The sequence below is a fragment of the Cottoperca gobio genome, chromosome 5 (genome assembly GCF_900634415.1).
Source record: "Cottoperca gobio chromosome 5, fCotGob3.1, whole genome shotgun sequence".
In the NCBI taxonomy this organism is placed as follows: Eukaryota; Metazoa; Chordata; class Actinopteri; order Perciformes; family Bovichtidae; genus Cottoperca; species Cottoperca gobio.
In genome coordinates this window covers 20177514-20203708 of record NC_041359.1, presented here as the reverse complement: position 1 = coordinate 20203708, position 26195 = coordinate 20177514, and the positions used below count along the sequence as shown (strand labels likewise).

General features: G+C 41.8%; 1 protein-coding gene across 3 annotated transcripts; it reads right to left on the bottom strand.

The window, feature by feature from the left end:
• Positions 1-27: 27 nt before the first annotated feature.
• Positions 28-25751, bottom strand: LOC115008143 (mitogen-activated protein kinase kinase kinase 12-like). 3 transcript variants are annotated; one of them, XM_029431481.1, is made up of 14 exons: positions 25631-25751; positions 14452-14984; positions 11976-12159; positions 11624-11815; positions 11219-11377; positions 8753-8911; positions 8364-8472; positions 6399-6508; positions 6137-6253; positions 5362-5499; positions 3959-4670; positions 3261-3328; positions 2579-2879; positions 28-2427 (listed from the first exon to the last, which is right to left on the bottom strand). In XM_029431481.1, exons 2-14 carry the CDS (start codon positions 14942-14944, stop codon positions 2341-2343), a joined length of 2829 nt encoding a protein of 942 aa, XP_029287341.1. In that variant the 5' UTR covers positions 14945-14984; positions 25631-25751; the 3' UTR covers positions 28-2340. The 3 variants fall into 3 exon arrangements, with proteins under 3 accessions (XP_029287341.1, XP_029287340.1, XP_029287342.1); XM_029431480.1 differs by lacking the exon at positions 25631-25751 and adding an exon at positions 17171-17567; XM_029431482.1 differs by lacking the exon at positions 25631-25751 and adding an exon at positions 16832-16895.
• Positions 25752-26195: the final 444 nt, after the last annotated feature.

Below are 26195 nucleotides of genomic sequence, written 5' to 3'. Positions count from 1 at the left end.
TGTCACTGAAGTATACTGAACACACGGTGAGATTTTACAGGTTTGATTTTATTTTAAATTGTTTCTTAAATATATTTATTGTACAGTTACAATAATATAAAAAGCAAACGTTTCAGTTCATACAGGGTTGTTTAAATCAGCATCATGGGGAACAAGTACCTCCACAATCGAGACACTAGAGGGCAGTAGCTTTGCTTTTTGGCAACATTTTATCCTGCAGGAGGATTTCTAGCTTTAAATCTTGGGGGCACAATCTCTTTTTATAATGCTCTACAAATTGAAAGTTTAAAACTTATCACCAGATAAAAAAACAAAAACAAGCTGCCATTTCTAGCTTATTGAGTGGGACCTGATCAGTTATACATTAATGGAACAGGATGCAATGTGCTGTTTTACAGTCAAATTGAACCACATGCATGCAAGAAGGCTAGTCAAGGGACACGAGTACATCAAAACAAGTTTATCATATCGTCTGTTAGGAAGGCGCTCTTGCTCATGACTGAAAAATGACCATCTGTTGGCCAAAATTTCAGCGAGTGCGGACAATGGCGGTGATCTGTGTGTAAACCAAATGAACAATATGGGATTGTAAAATTTCAACATCTAAATTAATTTGCTATGCTTTGGGAAAGCAGTAAGTAGAAGTGGCCAAATCATGATATCACATGCGGTGCACACTGATTTTATAAGTGGACAGAAAAACGGCTAAATTGGGGTCTACATTTCTCTGCAATATTGAGTAAGCTAAAAAGGTAATTAGTGTCATTTTCTGCCACACACAAGCCTGCGATTGTTTTGTGATTTTACTTACCAAAACAATACTAGAATGAAAGGATGTTTGGTAAATTAACCACATTGCTAATTCTTACCAAAACGATGAAAAACTCTCTTCTGTGCTGGTACACTGCAAACACAGTGTGCCCACAAGTCTGGCAAAGTCCGAACTGAGAGAGAACAGACAACCATGAATGTAATCATATTTCCCAGTTATTCTGAGATCTATTTTAGTGTTTTGTGTCCCTGTCATCCATATGCCTCCAGTCTTAAAATGTCTGCCAGAAATCTGCAGTCTTTTGTTGCATTGTTTTCTCTGTGGATGGATCCAATGTTTCAGTTTGATCGGAGTCACAGTAAACAGTGACGAATAGGCTCTTATCACAAGCATGCTGATCTGATGCTATATACACCCCTAGATGCTCTGTAGGGGATTTTCAAACTGGTATTGCCTTTTAATACAGTAAACACTGCAATACTAATTTTAAAAAAGCCCATCTGCCCTGAACGAAGTGTGGTTCTTCTGACCTGTGACAGGACATACTGTACCAGAGCAGACATATTGCTTTTGCTTTGTTCACATGTTCCTCTTTTTTTGTTTCTTCTTCTGTGTTTTGATGCTCAGACATGAACAGCAGCTACAGTACATTCTACTACCATAAGCCTTTTGAGGTTCAAATAGATTAGCGCCACCTAATTAGAAACATCAGCACCTTTAAATTATACAATCTCACATTTTTAAAATTTGTTCATTTTACAACATCACATATTTACATATATATTAAAACACAGGAGTAAAAAACAGAAAAACATAATCCAGGACACAAAGGTAAAAAAAAGAAAAAGTAAACGACACAAATGAAAAACGTAAACATTGTTTTAAGAATGTCAATGAATTCACTGCAAAACAACAATAAATTAGTCAGTGCGTAACGTGGTGAGAGATATTGATATGACACAATGATCACGAGTAAATCAGTACAGTTCATAAATTAAGTGCGAGCGAGCAACATCAGTGTATGTCCCAGTGATGTTGACAAAACATTAAAATATCATGGCACCCTGATAGGATCTTATAATCATGTTCTCGCTGCATGATATGAAATAACATGACACATTTTCAGAGACGGAGATAAAAATACAAATCGACATGGAAGATGAAAAGAGACAATAATAGACGTATAGTCGTGTGGATGGCTTCTTTGACCGAGGCCTCTGCTGTTGAGGTGTTTTTGCAATGCTGATATTGGGCCGGTTGCTATGGCCACTATTGCTCTGTCAGCTCGGCTAGTGTCCCAAATCAGTTTCACATCACCGCGACGCATTTATCTCAAATTAAAAAGGGATTTTCTGTTTTGTCCCCCCCGTAGGATATCAGGTTTTTTGAGAACACTTACCATGGGTTTGTTTGGGGTTCTTGTTTGTGTTGACAGAGACGCTCCTTCATTTCCTGCCTCTCAGCAATGTCCCTGATCATGACTCCGTATATTCGAAGGTCTGTTAGGGTGAAAGAGACATTCGCAGGCCAGATCTGCAGGAGTTGGAGTGGGTTGACGTGTCATATTTTCACCAGCTGGCTGGAGGTTGGCTGGGTTCTGCACTGCCTGAATGGTCCAGCTCTGCACTGTCACAGTCCGAGTCATCATACAGGCCCTGGAGGTTGAAGGGAAAACATGAATTATCAAACTTGAAACAGCCACAGACTCTTTAATGTTGACCACAAAAGCAGATTCTGACCTATTGTCCACTCCTCTATATCAGTCTATATCATGCCTTCTCCGTTCATTCGCTCTCTGCAGCCTACCTCATAATTATGATCATTACTGGCGAGCTGGGTCTTGACTTGTCGAAGAATAGCTTCCTTCTCAGACAGCCCGTCGGAGCCCAGCTGGGTTGTTTCAGACGGGTCGGCGAGAATCTCCGAGCCCTGAGACAGCAGGTCGTCGCTCTTGTCGTCCAGACGCTCGTCGGTGTTGGTGCTAACCACGTCCGGTGTGCCGCTGTGGGAGTGGTCGGTGGTGTTTCCCTCCTCGCCGTCCGAGACCGACAAGTTCTCTGAGCTGAAGGTGGACAGGGACTGGCACTTGCTCATGCTCATGGGACGCCTGAGTGGGACAAACATGATATATATATATATCAGTATATAAGTATTTTACAGTAGAAAGCCTGCTTCAGTATACATTTGTACTGGGGCTTGTTAATGTTAAGTTAAAACAATGTGATAATATTCGTGCTATAAGGTTAAAGTTAACCCCTACTTTGTGTCTCTTCAGCTACATTGTGGCTGACGTAAGGATGACGCTTGTTGCTAATATCCACTACTGCGTGTTAAAGCCTCTGTGTCGCCACTTATTCTGCCTTAGAAAAGTCATTTTGGATTTGTGTTGGGAAGATGAACATGTAAACGGTTTGTATAGAGGCACAGATGGAAATGTAAACACAGAAGGTCTTCAATAATTATATTCAATGCGTTTACCAACTCTTACCGTCGCCTTGGCAACTCCACTTCACTGTCCACTTCTCCTTCCTCTTCCTCCGACGACACTCCGCGTCTCTGTGGAGAAAATGAGGTTTCCATGTTAGGGTTGCACATCATTAACCCTCATTACTGCAAAGATTCCTGAGCCATCTGCTAAGAAGTGACCCTGATGACACCCTGAGTACAAACTGTACGGGGCCACTTCCTGTAAAGCCGTAGTGACTGCCGGATTTGGGATGAAGGAATCATCAATGTCTTTTGCTACTTGTACATATTCATCTTTCATATCTGACTTGTGAAACATACAAACAACCGTCAGCTAACAAATGCACAGGTGCCAGTAATCAACCACCTGAATGTAGTCTTTTTGTGTGCCATCCTTATTTGTAGCAAAAGAAAACGAGGACTGTACGTGAGGACGTGACAGAGTGATGAGTATCTGGACTTTATCAGATTCATTTATTACAGCAAATCAATGAAGTCATGATAGCATGGCAGCCATTTCTCTTGTTTGACACCCCAACAGCCGCTGAGCTGTACCCGTGCTGCGGGACAGGGAGAAAGGAAGGAACATGTTTTGCTTAACTGGCAACAAATGAAATGCAACTTGCTAGATTTCCCCAAAGCCTCTCGCTTCTAATTAATCTTTGTTCCCTTGTAATTCAGAAGTCTGGAGGATTTTTTTTAACAATGCTGCGTCCTCACCTGACTGCGTGTGACTGCTGCCCTGTAGAGCAGTGCCGCAGGAGTGAGGCGTTGACTTCTGGGTGAGCGTGTGACCACCGTCCCGTCCTCCTTCTCCTCACCCTCGTGGGAAACGCGGGGGTTCCCAAGCACAGACGCCCTCCCTGCAGCTGCTCCCCTGCCGCAAGGTGAGTCTGGGCTACTGGAGAACGGGATGGAAGCTGCATCCTCGCTGGGCGTGTCACTGCGTGGAGGTGTTTCTGCCAGATCATCGGTCCCTACACCCACATCTGGCCCCTCCTCAGGCCCTGCAGTACTTCTACTCTCCCCCAGCCCGGCTGAGGCGCTCTGGCTGCCCGCTCTGTCCAGCCCCGGCCTGATCTCCCCCTTCCTCCGGTCTTCAGCCTCCAAGGTGGTTGAAATGAGATCTGGGCTTGAGGAGTACATCTTCTTCAGCAGCAGATCATGCTGCAGGCCCCTGAGGGCTGCACTGGGGTCTAAATGCTGCTTGCTGCTGGGAACAGATGAGGTGGAGTTGACTATGGCTAGTGAAGAGGAGAGAGTGGCTTTAAGCTGAGCCAAGTCCCCACTGCTGCCTTTACCAGCCTTCCTGTAGCGGGGTTTTCCACGCCGTGAACGTCCGGGGGAGGTAGAGCCCTTGTTTGGGATTGTGACCTGGGTCATGGAAGAGTCCAGTTTGGGGAGGATGACCTCTGACTTTAATAGGTCGGGCCTGGAAAGGACAGGGACAGAGGAAATAATAAACATAATGTTCATGAAACAATTGCAGCACAACAGTAGATGAAGTCGAGTTGTAGAGTTCAACTTAAGCAAATACAAACAGGAAGAGGTGGGTCTTCAGCAGCGACTTAAAGGTTTCTGTACTGAGCTGTTTTTATATCAGCCACCACAAAGCCTCGGTCGCCACTGTGTTGTGCCTAGTTCTGGGAACATCCAGGAGCATCCGTTTGGTCTAACTGGAGTATGAGAATGTAAGAGTTCTACTAGATACCTTAAAGACAAGGAATACAATCCTAAAATCAATCCTGAAATGGACGAGTAGCCAGTGATGGGAGGCCAATACGGGTGATATGTGATCCTGTTTTCTTTTTCCAGTGAGAAGACGAGCGGTTGCATTTTTTAAACTGACTGCAGACAACGAAGAGGCGACTGTTCTACACCCAAGTCTTTAAAAATACACAGACAGTACTTGTTAGCGGATCAATTTATAGTTTTGGTAAGTCGCTTTGGACAAAAAAAAATGAACTGTAATGTAATCTCTCACTTGTTGAACATATAGAATATCACCAGACTCAGGCTTCAGCATAGCCTTGAGGTTCACATAATACTCAAGGGCAACTTAATCAAACCATCCACACACTGTATGAATTCTGCAAGATTTAAATAAAGCCTCGCCGTCTCACCTCTTGCTGTGTGAAGGCAGCTTCTGAGGTACGTTGCGTTTCTTCATGAGTTTCTCCATGGAGTTGGTGGAGGCCGACTGTCTGGAGCTGTGGTGCTTGAAGCAGCCCGGGTACTTCTTGTCCAGTGACTGCTCCCTCCTGATGTTTAAACACAAAGCCGATACTCGTTCAATGGATTTCAATGGATACTCAGCATGCCATAAGAGAGCACTTTGTTACATGCAATGGCCCTGTGTGACTGGACGTAATGGCCCTTCACTTTACATTAAGGATGACCTTTTCTATGCTCTTTCATTACACAAACACTGCTTAACCAATGTTGGTGGATAAAACTATTAGTACAAAGTATTTGAATAAAAACAACCCTAGTTTTCCTATTGGTACATTGCAATGCACTTTGCACGAACTAGAACATGACCCCAGTACACTGCCTTAGGTCTACTTGATTTCTAACCACTGCACCCCATCCCAGAGCAAGCGGACGGAACTTCTCTGCCCAGATGTGCAAAGCTGAGAGACCGATGCACACAGTCGCAAGGCCATTATTGCTGCCAAAAAGGGTATGTAATTAATTCATGTTTTTAATTAATTTAGAGCACTTTGTAGAGATCTGTCTTTACTTTGACATTAAAGGGTCTTTTTCCTGTTCAGCACCACAAGCCACATTAAGTTCCCTTTGATTCAATCCTGTAAAAACCATAAAACATGAAAACCTCCAAGGGGGGTGAGTACTTTTTGTTTTATAGGTCCTGTAAATCAATGGCAGTTTTCATACTTGTGCAGTTCTTTCTCTTTGATCTCCAGCTGCAGCATGATGGCGTTGAGCTCCATGTACAGATTATTGGCTCTCTCCAGTTTCCTCTCGTAGTGCTCCCGGATGTCGAGCGCATGTCTGTGTGGAGAAGGACTTTAATGCATTTATCTAATACGAACATAACCGTATGGGTTTCTCAATAATTAGCTTATCCTTGTGTCTGTTTAGTTGTATATATCCAAACATCTTCTTTGTGCGTCCATGTTACAATTTCTTCGCTAACCTGAGTTCTTCTCTGCGTCGTTTGATCAGCTCCTCGTCCAGCCTGTGAATACACGTCCCCTCAGACTTGATCTGCTCAAAGTGGTGCCTCACCTCGTCCCGCCACTCCGCCTGGTGAAACACATAAAACATATCCATCAGAGCAGGTATCAACGACTCACAGGAACGGAATATTTCACAGTTTTACAGGTACAAGAAGTACAAAAACAGTGTCTGTGGTAAACAGGTTTAGGTAGATCATTTTAAACTACAAGTGGTGTCTCCATCTTCTAATATTACTACTGCCGCCACTAATACTATGATCAATGCTTCTCTCTCTGTAGCTGCATGTGGAGATACAGCAGGACACCAACCTGCTTCATCATGTATATTTTGGCAGCTTGTTCTTTCCAGCTGCAACCTTTTTCTAAGCACCTGTTCTTAATGTCTGTGTTTTATTATTATGATTTGTGACCTTGTAAAAAATGCTGCCACTCCTGTGTCTTCCATCGGAACAATAAAGTATGACTCCACTTCATCTGAGTAATAATATTAACAACAAACGATATCAATATTGAGAATAAACTTCATTGCACCTTGATCTAGTAAAAAAAAAAAGCTCTTAATTTGCAGAGCGACCGAGGGTTCGTGTGTATCATTGAAACAAAACCCATTAAGCTGTCAGATGATAATCAATACACAGAGAGCGAAACTCAACGTGAACTGACATGACATGAGCACAAGAAAAGATGCAGCGTGGGCACAGTGGAGCGTGACAGCTGTTATCTGATACCTGTCATATCAAAGGACAAAGGAACTCTGATATACGAGTGTGTGCACGTACATGCATGTGCGTGTACCACATGCGTGTGTGTGTGTGTGTATTTCTGTCCGTGCATGAGTGATGCTCTTCTTATTAAGCTAATGGACTCTTGTGCGCACTCTTCTATGTCTCCAGTCCCCTCTTTCTCCTCTCTCTTTGCTCTCTGCGCCCTACCATTAAAGCAATCAATACACTCCAGCAGCAAATACTTCTTTCTAACGTCACAAGAAAAATCCATTATGGGGCAGAGAGGGGAGAAACTGGGCAGGGTTGCAGCAGGGGGGGGGGGGGACAGGGAGAAATAAAGGATCAAGGATAAGTGGAGAGAGTGAAAGAGGTTTGTATTTTGCATCAAGAGATATAAAAAGGAGGAGGAGGCGTAGAGGAAAGGAAATCTTATTCATTTCGTGTGTTTTGTGTGCACGAGTGTGTCTCACGACTATACATGCTTGAGTTATAAATGGATCCGCGGTCCTGCATGGCTGAGTAAAGATACATCTTCCACACAATTATACTTTTCTCCTGTCCTTCATCTGTTTGGGTTCGCAGTGGTCAAACATATTTGTCATTGGCTGCCCATCCCCCACCCGATCACAGGCACACCCTCCTTCTCCATCACACAGACCTTCACCATCACGCTTGGATGTGATGGGAGGTTGAAGAAGAATTCACATGTGACGAGGAACAAAGACCAAGAAACCAACAATAATATGTTGTGATTGAAAGGACAAGGTATTATTAGTGGGCTCCCGAGGGGCCTGGGCCCCCAGTGCAGCTGCACACAGTGCTGTAGTCGCTGCAGCAGACTGGAAACAAATGGCAGTTGTTTGATAGAAAAATGACTATTAGTGACACTGGCTGCTGGTTGACACGACGGTTTCTATTAAGAGACATACAGAGCTCATGTGTACCTCATCTGATGTCTTGTATTTTTAGAGACTGTGACCTGATGATGCTTATTAATTATATGTTCCCTTAATTGTACTTATTGTGTCTGAACAAGATTCAAGTGCAGTTTCCCTTCATTCACCTGTTCTGCTTTCTCTGTTATGTCTAAACAGGTACAGATTAAAATAAATAAATGTCATTAAATCAAATTGTACTCATCATTTGAATATCAAAGCTTCTGAGTTGGGACTGTTTGCAGAGATAAAGGAAGCTCACCTGAGATTGAAAATAGGTTTCTTGTGGAGTGGACAGGATATCTGCTGAGGCGATGTCCAGGTGTAGGAGGATCTGTCGGAAGGAAGGCCTGTTTCTGGGCTTGCAGTTCCTGTGGACAATTTAAACAAATGTTTTGTCAGAAATACAAGAAAGAATGAAAGAAAATGACATTTCATCTCTTACTATTAGTTGCTTCTTTATAAAATATCGTTTTATGTTTATCCTATCTTTCCTTCCCCAGATGATTTTCACTCTCTCCGCCTTCTTAAAGCTTCTAACTTCATTATATTCCCTTAGTGCTGATGCCTTGACTTTCTTTTCCCCACCATCATTCTTCTTCTCCCCCCCCCATCTCTCTCTGCCTCCTCCTCCACCTCCTCCCCACTCACCAGCATTGCCTCAGGAGTAATTTGAAGCTGTCTGGACAGCTATCGGGTACAGGCAGATGTAGACTGTTGTTGCCCACTCCCCAGATGATAGCGGAGGAGTCCACGTCCTTATAGGGCACCTCTCCTGTCAGCATCTCCCACAGCACGACACCGAATGACCTGCACAGAGATGTGGAATATTTTCTTTCACACAAAGTGATAAAAGATGTGAAGTGAACTGATGAAAGGAAGCGTGACTTTCAGTCATACTTTTTATAAAAAGTGTTACATCTGATGGATACCTTATCACTGTGAAAAGCCTTTGATGCTAATGCCTTGTGGGCAACCTTTGGTAGCTTATTATCAAGTTTGAATCACTTTGGTACTTTGCAAAGCTTTTTAGCTGCTATAAAATGTTCCCAATCCCCAGTAATTGCTTCTATGTGCATATATTTATACTAATAATGCTGGTGTCAGCTCAATTTATTAATATACGTAAGCTAAAAATAAATACAGCAAAACACAATGTTTTATTTCACTACTGTTCAGTTGATTGATGAGGTCCATCTCTAACTCTGTGTGTGAGACATCAGGCCCATGGGGACGGTAACGGAGGAAAGTCAGTTGTTGGTGACTCCCTGGGTTGCCTTGGTGACAGTATCCAAGGTGCCAGCAGCATCACATGCAGCATTAAGGAGGTGTGTGACATTGTGTTTACATGTGTATTTTTACATCCCTCCATCTCCTTGTTTATGATTCGTGATATCAATGCTCAAGAAGAGATAACTTTCAAGGCAATGCGTGTATTCTTTTATTATTTCTTTGTAAACGACCCGGTTTAATATTAGCTGTTAATTAGATGATAGGATTGCAACTATGTTATTGATTTAATTCTATACAGCGTAATATCATTCAGTAATAAAAATTAAATGCCCATTTGGCAATTCAGTGTCTCAAAGTAGCAACACAAAAATGTAGAAATATGCCATTAGAAATAAAAGTGATGCCGTGCACACAAAGATGAGCTCCACGTCTGTTATAGCAATTTTCATTTGATACGCTCTGAGAAGAAAAGACCTGGGGACCCTTTTTGACATACTTTCATAACACCTGAAGAACATCACATGCATTCTAACTCTACCCTTAAAAATACTTCATGGAAATAGCTTCATCTTTAGTTCTAGTTATTTATTTCCACACATCGTGTTTTATACCTATTCTAGATAATCAAGAGGGTTGTAGGGCTGCCTTACTTTACTACTGCTATTATTATCATTGTTGCTATTTCTTTATATAGGATACAACATTGTTGTATATTCAATAACAATGTGGAATTTATTTGGCCAACGCTGGGAGTTTTTGCAAAATATAAATTCAATAAAAAGATTTGGAAAACAAAGACGATAGAGAAATGAAAATGTTTTTTATGAATGAATTTAGTTGAATCATTTCATCCACAGACCCAGTAGCTACTTAACCACGTGAAACTAATTCTTGCTGCATTATATTATATAATAAAATGCAGCATCATACTGAAGCCAGTCAGGTGCCATCTTGTCGGCCTCTGTCCCGGTCTTACAATGTTGTCCTCTTTTGTGATTTTTAGATATCTATATTTAATTATTAGCGGTATCATATTATAGGCCTATAGCCTTTTTTGCGTGTTAATTTGATGACCTGATTGGCGAGCTGCTGCCTTTGCAGCAAATATAGTTGGGTTGAATTAAATTGAGTTAAAGATAAGAAGGTCATATTTGGTTTAGTTAATTTGTATCGCCTTAAAATGTGATTATGTTAAATTCTACCTGTGGCTATCTTAGTCCTTATATGATATAATCAGACAGGAACATGAGTTGTACCAGATGGAGGAATGTCGGCACAAAACAAAACTGAATACATGCAACATAATACTTCACCACGTCCTTCTCTGACTCACTCTTTTCGAGGTATGAACCACTACACAATTTACATAAGTTTAAACAAAACTGTACAGCATACACCCATGCTTAGCTTTGCTTTCCACACGAAAAGCTTTTTAATCCTATTTTCACTGCTCTGCTAATGCACCGCTGGCCCCGGGCCAAACCATCCGCAGGCTTGGAAGGTTATTCCAGCCTCTCCTGAGCACTGCAGCATCTGGCAAATCAATTATTAAATTAGCCAGCGTTCCTTTCAGGACGGAGAGGAAGAGTGATGGAGGGATGCAGGGTGGGAGAGAGAGGGGGAGAATGTATTGGGGGAGATCAGGGTTTTACACAGGGCAACCCATCAGATATGGCCGAGGGCCCTATAGAATTTCATGTAATGAGATATTGTACATAATACTCAATAGATTTTTCTGGAAATAGGATCCTTTGCTCTGTACTGTAGTAGGCTGTAACTAATGAGCTTTTATGTTGATTCAATGACAGATAAGACAAATCACAAGGGGAAATTGCAGAGGTTCACCAGTGCAAGAGGACAGTGTAAAAGGGTTACGACACGTACCAAATATCCACTTTCTCTGAGACAGGTTCGTTGCGTATGACCTCAGGAGCCATCCAGGCCACTGTACCGGCAAAGGACATCTTGGTGCTCTTGTCACTGAGCTCCTTGGATGTGCCAAAATCAGAAATCTTCACTGCGTCATCGTAAGTGATCAGCATGCTGGAATGAAACATTGGACGGCAAGTATTTATTTGAGTTCATTCCTGTACACAAAATTGAGGTTTTTTTTCAAAATCTTTCTACTTTTCTTTTCCTGGATAATTTAATCTCTTCAGGTTTCTAGAACCTGAACTATCTAAATTGGACCTAAGCTATAATTGTAACTACTTAGTGACTTTGCTTTAACATTATCATACACCGAGCTGAAACCATATAATTCATTTTCACCAGGTCTACAAAACTTACTTTGGTGACTTGAGGTCTCTGTGGATGATCTTGTGGAGGTGAAGATAGTTCATGCCCCCAGCGATGCCCATGGCCCAGTCCATGAGCAGGGATGGGTGGATCTTCCTGCCTGCTCTCAGCACCTCATACAGCTGTCCCTGGGCACAGTACTCCATGATGATGCAGTAGCATGGAGCCTGGGTACAAATACCTCTGAGAGTGTAGAGTATAGACGTATAGTTTGTTAAGACAGAACATAATAGAGATGTTACAATGCCAGTAATGATTGGGAAACGTGAACGTTTTAAGTAATTGTACGTTTTTTTTAGTGCATGCTTGTTATCTAATAAACCAACTGATCATATTTACTAACTTGAAAGTGATGATGTTGGGGTGTTTGAGCTTGCGCAGGTTCTTGATGTCTGTCTCTTTGATATTTCGCACTTTCTTTACAGCCACTTCCTGTCCGTGCAGTTTTCCCAGAAAGACGGCTCCCTGGGCTCCGCTGCCCACCCACTGCAGGTCAGATATCTCCTCGAATGGGATCTCCCACGCCTCTGAGATTGGGGGAAAAGATGGAGGCAAAGTAGTTGGTGAGTTTATTGGTGCAGTTACATCTCAATTATGGATAAAGAGCAGAGCAAAGAATGTCATATTATCCTGTACCAATTGCACGTATATATACACATATATAAGCACTGCACCTTTGATAAGTAATAGAAATATCATTTGTGTTCTTTATTTGATGTTTTGATGATTTGTATTACTTTATTACAGACGTGTCACCCCTGGTCTAGTTAAGTTAAAGTTGAGTTAAAAATAAAACAAACCAGAAATAACATGTTAACTAGTGAGCTTTAGAGGTGCTGGTAGGCACATTTAGTTACATTTGGAGAGAGCCAGGCTAGCTAAGCTAAGCTAACTGGCTGCTAATGGTAGCTTCATATTAACTGTACAGACACAAGAGTGGTATCAATGTTCTCATCTGACTCTCAGAAAGTTGCATTGCTGCTTACATCCAAGATCTGTATTACAAACAAACAAATCAAGACAGAAAGAAAAACACACACATACCACAAAGTCTGTATTTAAAATTAAAGCTAGTAGCAGGAAGCACGCAGCACCGAAGAATAGGTGAGACCTGTAACAGTAAAACCTGTTGTAAGCCCTAGCTTTTACACTCAAAGCAGAGCCCAAGTCTTTTTGGGTTGTTGAACCTCACCTTAACCTAAGACTCAGGGTGTGCAGGCAGACAGACAGGGAGCTCTAATCTCCTGTGGGTAATTCTCACTCAGCCTCCTAAATCCTGCTTAGTGCCATTGTGGGTCTGACGCGAAACAGGGGTCCAACGCTCAGGGGGGGTTGTGGAAGATGTAGGGGATTTAAGGGCCTAAAGTGGATGTACGGTGAAATAGGGAGGTGGAGGGGTAGTGGTGCTGGAGGTAGCTCTGATTGTGTGTGTGTCAAGAGAAAAGATGGGAGGGGGATTCCCCACGGGTCGACAGGGGTCCATGTGGCCGAAGACAGCCTGTTAATATGGAGAAATTATACAGCCTGCTCTGCTGCTGTTCTTGACTTGCAGAAAGAAGATTTAGACATATTTATCATATTAATAAGGATTATATGAATGATTAATGCTTTCCGGTGATAGATTGAGGACTCGGTCTCTAATGAGCTCCTCAACTGTCCCACAGTAAAGACATAAGGGCCCATCTGATACACCAGAAGATTGCCTGATCTGCTTTGTTTGATCTGAAATAATGAGGAAATTTAGAGCATCAGCAAGAACCCCACAGTTCTTCACAATCAATAAAGGACAGATGATTTTCCTGCTTTCTATTGCACATTGTGCTTCCAATCAAAGCTTAAGAATAGGGCATTGTGATATGGGAGGCAGGCATTTAGTTAGCAGTACCCCTATTTGTGTCACTTTTATAATATCCGTTTTGTTCTCGTCAGTGTGTGTGACTCCCTGTGAGTCTGCATGGAGGAGGGGAGCAGCAAGGTGCAGATGGGATGGGAGTGATAACTACACAGGATGAAAAGGAGAGGAAAGGAGACAATGAGAGATGGGAGGAGGAGGGGAGATGTGGAAGTCAAACGGGTGATAAAATATCAGAAGGCTATAAAGACAAGGAGACATATAAATCTGCCACCTTTAAGCCTGCTGTATTTATTCTATCAAGTTTGTTTTTCTGCATCTTATCTGACTCTATGTGTTTGTGTCAGAGCTAGAAATTAAGTGTTTTTATTTGTGGACGTGTTTTTGTGTGCGTGCAGTCATCCTTGCGCTCACATATGTGTGTGTGTGTGTGTATGTGCGTGTGTGTGTGTGTGTCAGGCTTGCGTTAATAGAGATGAGAGGCACAGGGTCAGAGCGTGGCCATGCATAATTCATGGAGCAGATTTGGCAGAGGAGTCCCGGGGGAGCTCTGCGCTATTGTAGTGGCTGCAGACATAAACAACACAGCGTCACAGGGAGCTAGTTTCATTGAGGGGGTGGTAGTGGGGAGAAGGTGGGGTGGGCACACGCAGGCGAAGAGATGGGGGGAAATATCAGGGGGAAATAAGCCCTTTGCAGCTTTGATAGAGTCTCTATCTGGCTGCAGCTCTCTCACGTCAAGGAAGGTGTTTGTTTACAACATGGCCTTTGTGGGAGTCATTTTTCTAGCAACTGTTTAATGTAATTAAACTGGGGGATAAGATAATTTAATTAGCATATCAAAGCTTCCGACTGGAATTAAATGGGAGCTGGTGCTTGCTTTTATTAGAAAACTATAAGCAACCATCATTGCCAGTTCGTGGAGATGTAGTGTTTGAGTGTATTCATTGATATGGATTTGACTTACCATCCAAGCCGTGTTTGTGCTCTGTGGAGTAAGCTTTGCCAATCATAGTCCAGACAGGCCGCAGACACCCAAACAACCCCTCCAGAAACCCTCCTCCCCCTCCGGTAGACTGGCACTGTAGCCTGGCGGCATCGGCCTGGCTCCTGACCACACTGCTATCCATCTCCTGCCCCTCTCCCTCCGTCCGTCCTGGACTCCTGTCATGCTCGTGGAGCTTCAGGACACTGTTGGCAAAGTGCTCCTGTTGTTCTTCGCCTGGTGTGTGGTTGTGACCGGCGCTATGTCCTTCTCCTCCTCCACCCCCGGGCTCGACAGCACCTCCGGTGTCCATGGAGAGGACGTTGCGTAGGACGCACTGGGTCGGGGTAAGGTCCATTTCTGGGGTGCAGGGTGTTTCGGCATCGAAGCGGCGAAAGGATGGAGGATCAGAGAGGGGTGTGTTGAAGCCGGAGAGAGAAGGAGATGGGGCACGAGATTCATGAATAAGCGCCATGAGGGCCTTTGGTCATCAGATCAACTAGAGAACTGGAAGCCTAACACAGAGAGGAAGAGAGAAAAGAGGAGGGAAATTGTTATGAATCAAATGAAAGTTAAAATCATTCTCTTACCTTCTAGAAGCCATGAAAGAATATTGGGAGTGTCCGTTCTGAAAGATGATTATTTAGGCCTCCTATACACTGTAAGTAGGACCTCAAGCTATAAGTTATTGTAATTGGCAGAGGAACACAGTGGAGTTTTATACGGCCAAAGAGCCCAGGTCTTACCCACGCAGCTCTGAATTTGTCTGCAAATGCAGGCTGACAAGAAGACACACCTCCCTTTAGCTGTGATCAATATCAAAGAAATGCACATTCATAGCTTCTATGCTTCTCTGGTTCAAATCCATTTTTGGTTTTGTTATATCACCCAGAAAGTGCTTTGCAGCGTTCTATAGAGGGACTTTGAGGAATGTGCAGGGGTGAGAGCACACAACAGTGAAAAACATGGCGTTTTAGTAAACTGTGCATCATCAGCATAGAAGAGTAGTATCATGAAACAAGGATCCCACTTATTTCAAAATATTAGTCATTTCTTTTTAGCATTTCTCACACCTCAGAAGTAATAATGTATTGCTTGCATTTTGTAAAGTGAAATACAGCTGAAGGTGAGAGAACAGTGGTTTTCAGTACACGTGTCGAATGATCAGAGCAATGATATTAATATAAGTCACGATGTCTGATATCTAAAGATATCAAATCAATACTAGAATGTGAAACATGATTCAGGACGTGGTGATAAAGGACAAAAGAGCAGCCTGTCTGGACCATAAATCAGAGAAAGACTCAGTTCAGCACTACCCTTGATGAAGTGCACAGCAAATAATATCAGATTCCCTCTCCAAGGCTAACTTGGCAACCATATGTAGGTGCCATAGCATCGCAGTAGCTCAATTAAGTCATTTCCTTTCATTTTACAGAATATAAAGAAATATTACATATGTATTACTGATGTTGTATTGCCTTTGGTTTAGCATATTCATGAATAACAAACATAATGCAGAATGGTGCCACAGCTGGTTATTTACATCCTGCTGGAGCAACATCACTAGTGTATTAAAATGGATCAGATCAAATGACGGCTGTATAATAGCGAGAGAATTCTGCAAGCGTCTTCAAAGCTTGTCATTTCTCCAAGGACAACAGCATATACACGCTCAGTGGAGAATGAAAATGCATTATTTCTTGTTAGGGCCTTTTCAAGTGATACACTCCTCCTCCCCTATCTCTGACAAGCTCAAATAAGAGGTGACAGGCTTTACCTGCTTTGTAAAAATAATGATACAAATCCAAACCCTTAACAGTACCAGCATCGTCTTGTTGTTGTACGACATATGAAACAATATACGTTTGTTTTTTTTAAATCCCAAACATGGAGCTGGATCAGTTTTCAGGCAACCTTGTAGTCATTTTGAGGGGTATCTTACATTTACTGTCCATATCTAATGTCAGTTAGAATTACAGTTTGAGTCAATTTACTAATCCTAAATGTATTAACATGCTATTAAGACTATTATATCGACCATCCTACTGTGACAATTAGTCTCAGTACAATGTGCCTGGAATCTGATGTATTAGCTATTAACCCCCATACCACGACCTACAGCTGTACATAACCATCCATAATTCATAATAGATGGAGAGAGAAATCATGTATAGTCCAAAACAAGACCGACACAGCTTGGAGGACGCATCAACCAAACCACAACCATAAAGCTCAAAGTCATTATAATTATCTGCGCAGAGAAACCAAACCACTGAGACACATCTGGTGTCTGATATCTGGAATAATCATTCACATCCGACTGATCCAGCCTGCTAATAGTCCTGCTCTGGCTCCTCACTTGATTTATTTCGAGGTATCAGCTGCAGGAGCGGCAGGAGCAGGCTACGGTCTGTTACAGGCCAGTGCATTGTGGATGCGTCGGAGGGTTCTTCTTCTGCGCATCATCGCTTCTTCACGCACCTCCTGCTGCGGTTAAGATCCCTGGTGCACCAGTGGAGCATCACTGACAACACTCAAGTTACAGCCCAACACAATATTGCAGTTTATATTTGAATAATAAAAAAGACACGATGCGTTATTTCGCGATAAAAACCAGCTGCAGACGACCTCTCTTCTCCTTGTATACCTGTTTTTCACGCCGACTGAATGCTGCCAATGTAAAAACAACGTTTCCTACCTCAGTGCCGACAGCTGAAGTCCATCGCTGGTGACTGCACCGCTTATTCCACCTTATAGTTTAGGATTGATTCGAAGAACAACCACCTTATAATTCTCTCTTTCTGTTTTTTTTTTGTCAGCATCCGCGCTCACTCCTCCTCCTTCTCTCTGCATCCACCGATGTTTCTCCGCCCTGGCTGACCAGAAGCCTGCGTCTTCTCCTGCGTTTATTCCAGTGAGCAGTAAACACAGATACAGCTCGGCTCCCTTAGGTTCGCTTGTTTTCCTGCTCCTCCACCTCCTCCTTCTTCTTTTCCAGTCTTCTCTTTGGATGCGATCTGCGCACACTCGAGGAATTTATACGGCCTATCTCATCTAGAGTAAACACGACTGTGGAGGAGAGGAGGATGGGAGGGATGCAGTGTCCTTGTCCTCCTATCAGAGCGCAAATGTGCTGTGACGGGCTCAGTCCGGTGAGACACGGGACAACCGCAGGTAAAGACGCTTATGAGCGAGTGAGGCTACTCTTAGGCAGGGAGGCAGGGAGGTAGGGGGTCAGCCGGTGTGTGAGGTGATCAAAATGATGTCATCCCCAAAGCATGCAGCATTTGACTGGACAGCACCATGTAAATCCCTTCAAACCCTATTAACGCAGTCTGTATGAGTGTAATTGGTGTATAATCTGTGAGCACCACGCCGTCTGCCACAGAGGGGACATGAAGGAAGGACGGCAGGTTTTTATTATTATCCCCTCCAATCTCTACTGACCCATTTCTCTGAGATAGGGAGAGTGGGACAGCACAGGACCTAAATGGGACTTTCCCCAGGCGTGATTTGTTTCCCTCAGCGACTTTAATTAACCTGAATGAAATAAAATATCACACTCATTTCAAACAACTGTCATCTTTCATCATAAAACTCATTGTGTGTTTGAAAATACCCCCAGGTCCTCATCTTCAAGGGTTCCTGTTCAAATACTATCCTAGGTGTTATTTCCAAGGCCTGGCATTCCTGCCATCACACATGAATGAATTACGTTTGTATTATTGTGTCAGGCATAAAACTATGCACACACAGGATATACAAGACACCACACTGTCATATAAACCAGATTCAGAATGCTGCAAATATATTTCAAACCAAACTCGCCTGCAAAAAGTCCCAAAATAAAGAAATCCCATTCTTTTCTTTCTTTCCTCGACCTCTATAACCACAACAAGGACACGAAAACTGTACCGTGTAATAATGGAGACAATTAGAAGAAATACTAATTAAACACATCAAAACTGAACAACCATTCCAATGTTTTTAATATATGGAGTTTTGTTGATCTATTTCACAAAATGGACAACTAAACCATTATAAACTTTAATAAAAATGTGACTCACTCCCTCACCAATCACACAGCTCACACAATAAGTCAGGGGAATCATTTTTGAATGAATGCCAGTGTAACTCCGCAGGCCAACTGGGAGATCATGAAATCCCTGTAAACACCGGAGAATCTTCCAACAGTCAAACTATTTGGCTGACAAAGAGGAAGATGTGAGTTTGTGGAACAGCTGGGGATCCCATGTCTGAGCTGTGTATTTACTGTGACAATCTAGATGGTTGTAGCGACATGACCCCTTTTGAGTGCTAAATCCAAATCCAGCCCTTATCTCCCAGATTAAGCTCGCGTTGGGGTTTAAACCCCTAACGATGACCTCATCGCGCTGCTCGCAGACAGTGGGGGAAACCCGAACTAGTGCACAGACCAACCATCTGAGACTGACAAACCTGCATAATACAAGTATTAAAAGCCTTTTCCTGTTTTTCCTTCTCTGCAGGGCTTTATAAAATCCGGATGAAAAGATCATTACACTGGCTGAGTTTGATACCTCTTGTGAATTTACAGTTTGGAAAAATTGATTGCTTCCGTTTGTGGGGGGGGTGACCATTACAAAAGGTAACTCTACAATTTCATACCCAACAAGGAGGAAAAATAGAGCAACAGTAAAATAATAATAAGCCTGTTTTATGCATGTAATTAAATGTTTAATTACTTTTTTTTCAACAACCATCTCAGTGGGACGCAGTCAAAAGAATTGCTGCATTTAAAAAAAAGAATTTGACAGCGGACTGGATGCTTATATTTAAATTTCACAATCTAATGAAACATTATCTTCAAGTTCCCAAATTAATATTCAGGGAACCCTCTGCAAAAACGTGGTTTATGAATGTTTAACGTTGGTTTTAATATCACATGAAATAGAAAAAGTGGCCAAAAAATCAGCGGCTTTAATCATTCTTGCTATTTTATGTCACCCATATCTAGAATTCTGTCTTAAGGCGGTCTGATGGAGCAGCATATCCTCTGTTCTATTTCTATCTTTTTCTTAAAACTTTCTTCATGATTTATTTATCGCTGCTTGTAGTTGCAGGATGGCTCCTCGTCAGGGATGTTCAGTCCTCTGAGGGTCTGTGCTGCTGCCTCTGATGTCCACCAGCACAGCTTCTGCTTCTGTTGTGGTTACTCCAACAGAAAGAAGCACAGAATGATCGCCGCAGGGTATCACTCCTTATCTGATAAAAACCTCAAATCTACAAAGTGACAGCTTTTAAAAAAACATCTATTCAGTGGGACCGTTCATTTTCAAAGATTGCACAGTGGATCCGAATGTGCATTCTCTCGTCACGTTACCTATATGCAAAGACCATCTTGTATTTCAAGAGGAAATGTGCACAATTACAACTAAAAAGCTTTAATGTAACTACTGAAGGAATGACTGTTCAACACATAGTATCCAACCGAATGGCTGATGTAAAGTACTGCATTGTTTGGCAACATGTCTCATAATCTGTAGGAGGGAATTAACAAAAGCCTGCACTGAAGGATGTCAAGAGGAATGCCATGCGTGTGTGTACACAAGCCTTTGACTGTGAGCGTATAGTCTGTTGTGCCAAATGGTCGCAGATTGTCTCAGTCCGGTTAAGGGGGAAGGTAGAGGTGTGTGTGTGTGTGTGTGATTGGGTGTAGGGAACGAGGGGGAGGGCAGATTCTGGCTCTTTGGAGAGCCTATTTATGGATCCTCATCGAGAGCCCCTTGTGTTACTCATTGTCACTTTCACTCACACACGACTGAATAGGTGGCAAATCATCAAATCCACTCAACTCTGTTCCTGAAGGGATCGTGAACAAAAGAAGCTAAGATAATTGGCAATCTGTTCCAACATCATATTGACTGAAAACCAAAAGCAGAATACTGGAGACATTCTTTCAGATTTCTGATGAAAGAAGGCAGCATACTGTGTGTCTATATTTGAGTGTGCTTATGTACGTCTGCATAATTTCTTCCTGTCTGTTTTGGGAAGCTGATATTGGACAGTACTTTCATCAATCAGGCTGCCACTACTTTATGTTTTGCCCACTGATGGGATTCATTAAGATTGGCGCCAACCAGCATTGGTGGGCGGGTAAAGGGGTTTGGTAGGTGGGGGAATCTCCATCTCAACATGATGATCTCACCTCCTGTCTGCAGCCCAGGAAGAAGGATTTTCATTCATAAAGTTCAACCAATCGCGTGTTCAGGGTGCGCACATAAACACGATCAACATATCTCCCAACGGGATTTTGAGGAAACAGTTGAGCCAATGAGGCAATATTCAGGTGAGGTCACCGTCGGACGTCTTTCCGTTACAAAACTCTATAAAGGATGTTTGATGCCTGCATTACAGCACTATGTTCAGCGGAGCGGAACGAAGACGTCATGATAGAAAACTGACCGAAGATTTAGTTGGATAAGAGGTAAACAAATTTGTGAATCGTTAGTCTTAAACTATATGTACACATTCACAATTTACAATTAAAAAACAACACTGATATATTATCAGCTTTCAAGTTTATATGGTGAACATCAGCATCCACATCCAGCAAACATGGAATAAAATGAGCATTCGATTTGAGGGGTAACTCTGGCCACCTGTCAAACCAAGGCAAATATTCACTCTCATTTTAGCTCTGTTTTGGTCTCCACCAACTCCTGAGGGAAATATCTGACTCTTTAGCTGCTAAATGCTTTCAGCTAGTCACTAACGGTGTCTGTCCTGCTGTTTGATGCTGAGTACAGTGGAGTTTTTGAGCTTTTGTGCCTAAATCAGCTTCCTGTTGAAAATGACGTTGATGAGAGCGGTGAGAGTGAAAGTAGATATATAATATATATATAACTCAGTAGCGCTGAGGGGAACTTCAGAGTTGTGAGTGTATCCCTACAAGCAAAACCCTTTCACTTACAAGTATGTCATGTGATCCATCGTTGGTACGAAAATATTGACTATTGCCGCTTTCCACTCTCTTGCTGACAAGATGTGTCCCAGACAACTGGAGAACCATATTGACTCATTCCAGCATGCTCTAAAATATGCAAATCCAACATTTAGATCAAGCACTGCTTTGATCTTCCAGGGAGATTAGCGATGCGTCTGATTTCCCTTTGAAACCTCTGCGAGGCGAGCAGCCAGCCAGGCAGCCTGCTGTGGAGAGCCTCTGGCAGCGGTCCGGTCAGGAGAGGGTTAAAAACAATAAAGGGGAGGTTGGAGAAGCCTTCCTGAAAGTCACATGGTTTGTACCGGGAAGCAGGGGTGGGAGGGGAGGTGGGGATGAGCCAGAGGAGGAGTCTGGAGCGTGTTGCCATAGAAACAGGATCCTCAGTTGGCCGGTGTGAAGTCAGAAGCGTAATATTAGGCGGTGACTGCAGTTAGATGCTGGTGGTGGTGTGAGGTGGGTGGATGGGTGGGGAGGGGGAAGGGGCGGGGTTTTCGGGAGGGGGTGACTCACACTGGAGGACGCACTCTGCATTCTAATGGAAGGACCCACATGTGGACGCACTCACACACAAACACACACCTTTATTGGCTACATCGCCTATTGTCCCTTCCTTATGTTCAAAGCTCCCATTTCTTTTCCGCTATACATCTACTACTATACAGCATAGCTCAGCATCATCCTGCACCACTCTACTTAACAACATATGATTAATTCATTATGGCAATGGAAGATCCATTAGAGTTCGTCTTGATGGCTTCACTTGCATGCGTTGATAAAGGGCATCTATTAGAGGGAACCAAATGCTAAGACAGGCTAGTAAACTATAACAATGTAATTGGTGACAGTATAATTGCACAGCACACATACCAATTAAAGCGATAATATGTGTAAACCATGCTCAAAATTATCATTGGATTAACTACACTTCCCAAATGCCCTTGAGTGTAGAGGAACTCCAGCTGTTACAGGGGAAGTGTTAATAATTACGTGGAAGATGTTTTTAGGCTGTTGTTTTGTGGGTCCTGTCGTTTGGCTGTAGGGAGATCAGTTTGTATGTCATTAGATCTGTTGTGGGGAATAATGCATATTAATATTAATTCTCTCAGGGTGCGGGACAAGAAAGCAGAAGCACGAAACAGATATGGCAATTGAAGTAAATGTTAAGTGATGATTTGTTAATTTTATGGTCATAAATGATTAATGACTTAATGTAAATGTGATTTGAAAGAATATACATTTACATCACCCTATGTCGATATATATATATATATATATATATATATATATATATATATATATATATATATATATATATATATATATATATATATATATATTTATATACAGTACATATATATGATAAATGATATATATATATATATATATATATTATTTCTTTTACTTTAGAGACTTTGTTATGAAAAGCATAATTGTCTGGAAGAGCTCAAAGCCTCCATCCCATGTCAGATGTTTCAGAGATATAATGTTTCATCTTAAATTGGAGAAGATAAAATTCCCCTTAAGGGGTAATACGGATAAGTTCAAGAAAGTCTGGCTGTCTTTTCTGATTTACTTTGATAATATAACCAGTGTAACACACTTGGATACCTCTTGACTTGATTCTGGAATGGCTCAATGTAGGATTAGAGTTCTCCTATAGGTATATTTGGTGAACAATGTTGAATATGTTTGTTTGTCGGTTTTCCTTATTGATTCAACCTTGTAATTACTGTTGTCGTCCCCGTCCTGTCCGTCTGTCTCTCTTCGATCGAGCTGTGTGCAATTTATTGTTTTTAGAAATTATATTTCATCTAGAGGATCTGGGAGTTGGGGGAGGGGAGAGAGGATGAGGGGGGGTTTCCCATGTAAAACACATGATTTGAAAGCTTGTTAAAACTTGAAATGTTAAGTCAACATATTTTGCAAAAAACAAAACATAATTGACATATTTTTTTATTTTCTAGTTTACTATTTGACATCCACAACAACATTCTTTCTGCCTCTCAAAGCGTCACTGCAGTATAATAACTCAGGGGGATGTGACGTACATTTGTCCTATAGCAAAGAGCTATAGAGAGCTTTGCTCTTCCTTTTAAGGAAAGCCAGGGTAGATTAATTTCCCATAAATCGCTGCGTGTAAAACTGGAAGCAGCAGGAAAAATCACAGGCAGTGTGACGTTTTCTCGGTCATCACCCACAACTGTATCTCGTGGTTTGGGGCGAGCCAATGGGGGGGCAGGCAGGCTGTCTGGTACAGTGCAGGCTGGTCAGCGATGAAAGAGGCTGGCTGATAAACATTATCTTTAGACTTGTTTATTGTAGTTTCTCTGTGACCATGACTTATTCAAATTTTGGGAAAAAAGGAGCAGCTATAGTACGCCTGAGGCAAAACCAAAAGAAACTGGATAACTCCAGATTCTCATGAGCAGTAATTTTTCCTGAGGGATAACTATATTTTACAAGAAAAAATAACTACAGAAACAATACATCTAAGATTAAATGAATGTTGTCATCAGTCAGATAAGTTTAAAAGGTAATTATGACGCACTTCATTCCTACAGAGTGCCATTGTTGTTATGATTCTATTGTATATGTAGTTTGTACTCCATACCATTCAATTATGGTCCTGGGTCAATGTTTCTTTTCTTGTGACCCCTCACATTTATCTTTGCTTGATCTTGAATTCCAAGTCTGTCCCCGAATTTTCTTCTTCTGTTTTTGCACATGTCTATTAGATAGCTGTAGATGTCCAGCAATGGTTTGTCAACACACGTCACTCTTTAAAGATGAGGTGATCTTTTCCTCATTAGTCTAATATATTCAGAATAATAAGAGGTAGTGGCATTGTCTCTTAAATTCGTATTCTGGAAGAATACTACTCACCAATTATACAGTGTTATGCAAATTACCCACTTGACTGGATCACATATTACTTGTAATAAGAGTCATTAATTCAGTTGCAGTAAAGAGGCTAATTATCATTTGTTACAAAACTGTGATGGAAGTGATGGCACAGTTGAAAAAGACTATTGTTGCTTCAAAAACAAGTCAACATCAAAGAATCATCCAGAGTGCACCAGGCCAATCCAGCTCGTTGTTTCAGTGCAGTGCGCTGTCCATGGTGCTGATCAGGGCTATAAGGCCAAATGGCAAATGCAAAAAGGACCTGAAATATTTACTAATTTAACCAGTGACTATGAATGGTAATATTGAGATGTTGAAAATGGTGGGACGTTGGAATAAATTAGTTAGTTTTAGATTTTTTTAAAATTTAAAATCTAATTATTCTGAAAATTAAAACAAACTGTGTTTTTTTTCCTGCCCTAAATGAACCGTTTTAGAACATTCTCAGCTAAAAAGTGAAATTATCTTGACAGATGATTTAAACATTGATTCTATAACAACTCTATCTATGAGGAAATGTTAGCTTTTAATTCTTAATAGCCTATAAGACTAACTTCTGCAGTAAACTGCAGACATATATATAGATGGACAGTCTTTCTCAAGAGAAAACCTACAACCTCACCCTCTCAGGAAAACCCCCTCAAATCAATGTTTATCGATTTAATTAAGCTGAAATAAAGAAGTGTCAATGTGCCTGGTAATAATAATAATAATAATAATAATAATAATAATAATAATAATAATAATACATTTTATTTGTAAAGCGCCTTGCAAAGCTAAAAGCAATCTCAAGGCGCTAAAATGCAGGACAACAACAACAACAACAACAACAACAACAACAACAACAGACATAAGATTTTACGGAAAGTGAAAAGAAAGGTTTGTAGTTCCTTCTTGAAGGAGTCGGTGGCCTGTGGAGCCCTCAGGTGAGCTGGTGATATGCGACCAAGACTGAGCAGTTCAGCAGGTTGATTGACCTACAGCGCCACCTGGTTGTTGTTAATTTACCTACATCGCACCAAATTTACTACGACTAGATTTACTGATTTAAATCGCGTGGCCTTGAAAGACTCTCCATTGTCCCGAAAGATAGGAATTGCACCACTAAAACTCACAGTATCTGCCTGTGCATTATTGTTGGTGCAATATGTGCACACAATATCACACTGGTGAATTCACTTTGAACAGATTTCCCAGCATCGCAGAGATAAATCCTGATCTGCAGGAAACAGATTCCGCAATGATTATTGTAATATAAAATAAACCTACCTTTAGCAGGCTCGCTGTTGTTGAATCCAACGACGCACCGGGATGTTCAGTCGCCACTGGTCGGTCAGTTGTCCACACGAGAAAACCCTGAAAGCTTGGTGCCCCTCTTCAGGCTGACTACTACAGGGGTCCCATCTGGCTAATTACCTTGTCAATAAACCTTGAAGGTAATACCGCGAGAACGAGAGTTGGGGGTGGGCGCTGAGTCGGACCCTCCATAAGGATCCCAACCCAACTCCAACGTTGCAGCTGTATTTTCCTGTATTTGCATTAATTTACCTATAATCACTTGAGCTACTTTAATTAAATGCACACTTTTTAGCAACCACATAAGCACAATAATAATAAAGGTTTTAAAACTTTGACACATGCCCTCTAGATGAGCTAAAAAGAGCATTCCCTGCCTGTATACCTTTATAATCACAGTTTATATTCTGTTTTATCAAACAAATGTGTAGTTAATAAAACAAACTAATTGCAACAGTGAATTTGAGGGTATGAGACGGTTGCCCAATTTGCTTGGTTGGTAGGCTAATGCAGCCTACTAATAGATAATTTATTATTA

Bases quoted from the DNA above. Each gene is read 5' to 3' on its own strand.
- LOC115008143 (XM_029431481.1), bottom strand. From the start codon at position 14,944: ATGGCGCTTATTCATGAATCTCGTGCCCCATCTCCTTCTCTCTCCGGC. The intron at 11,378-11,623 runs GTAAGTTTTGTA...GTTTCATTCCAG, and splicing joins AGAGACCTCAAGTCACCAAA to CATGCTGATCACTTACGATG. The intron at 2,428-2,578 runs GTAGGCTGCAGA...TTCAACCTCCAG, and splicing joins GTAATGATCATAATTATGAG to GGCCTGTATGATGACTCGGA.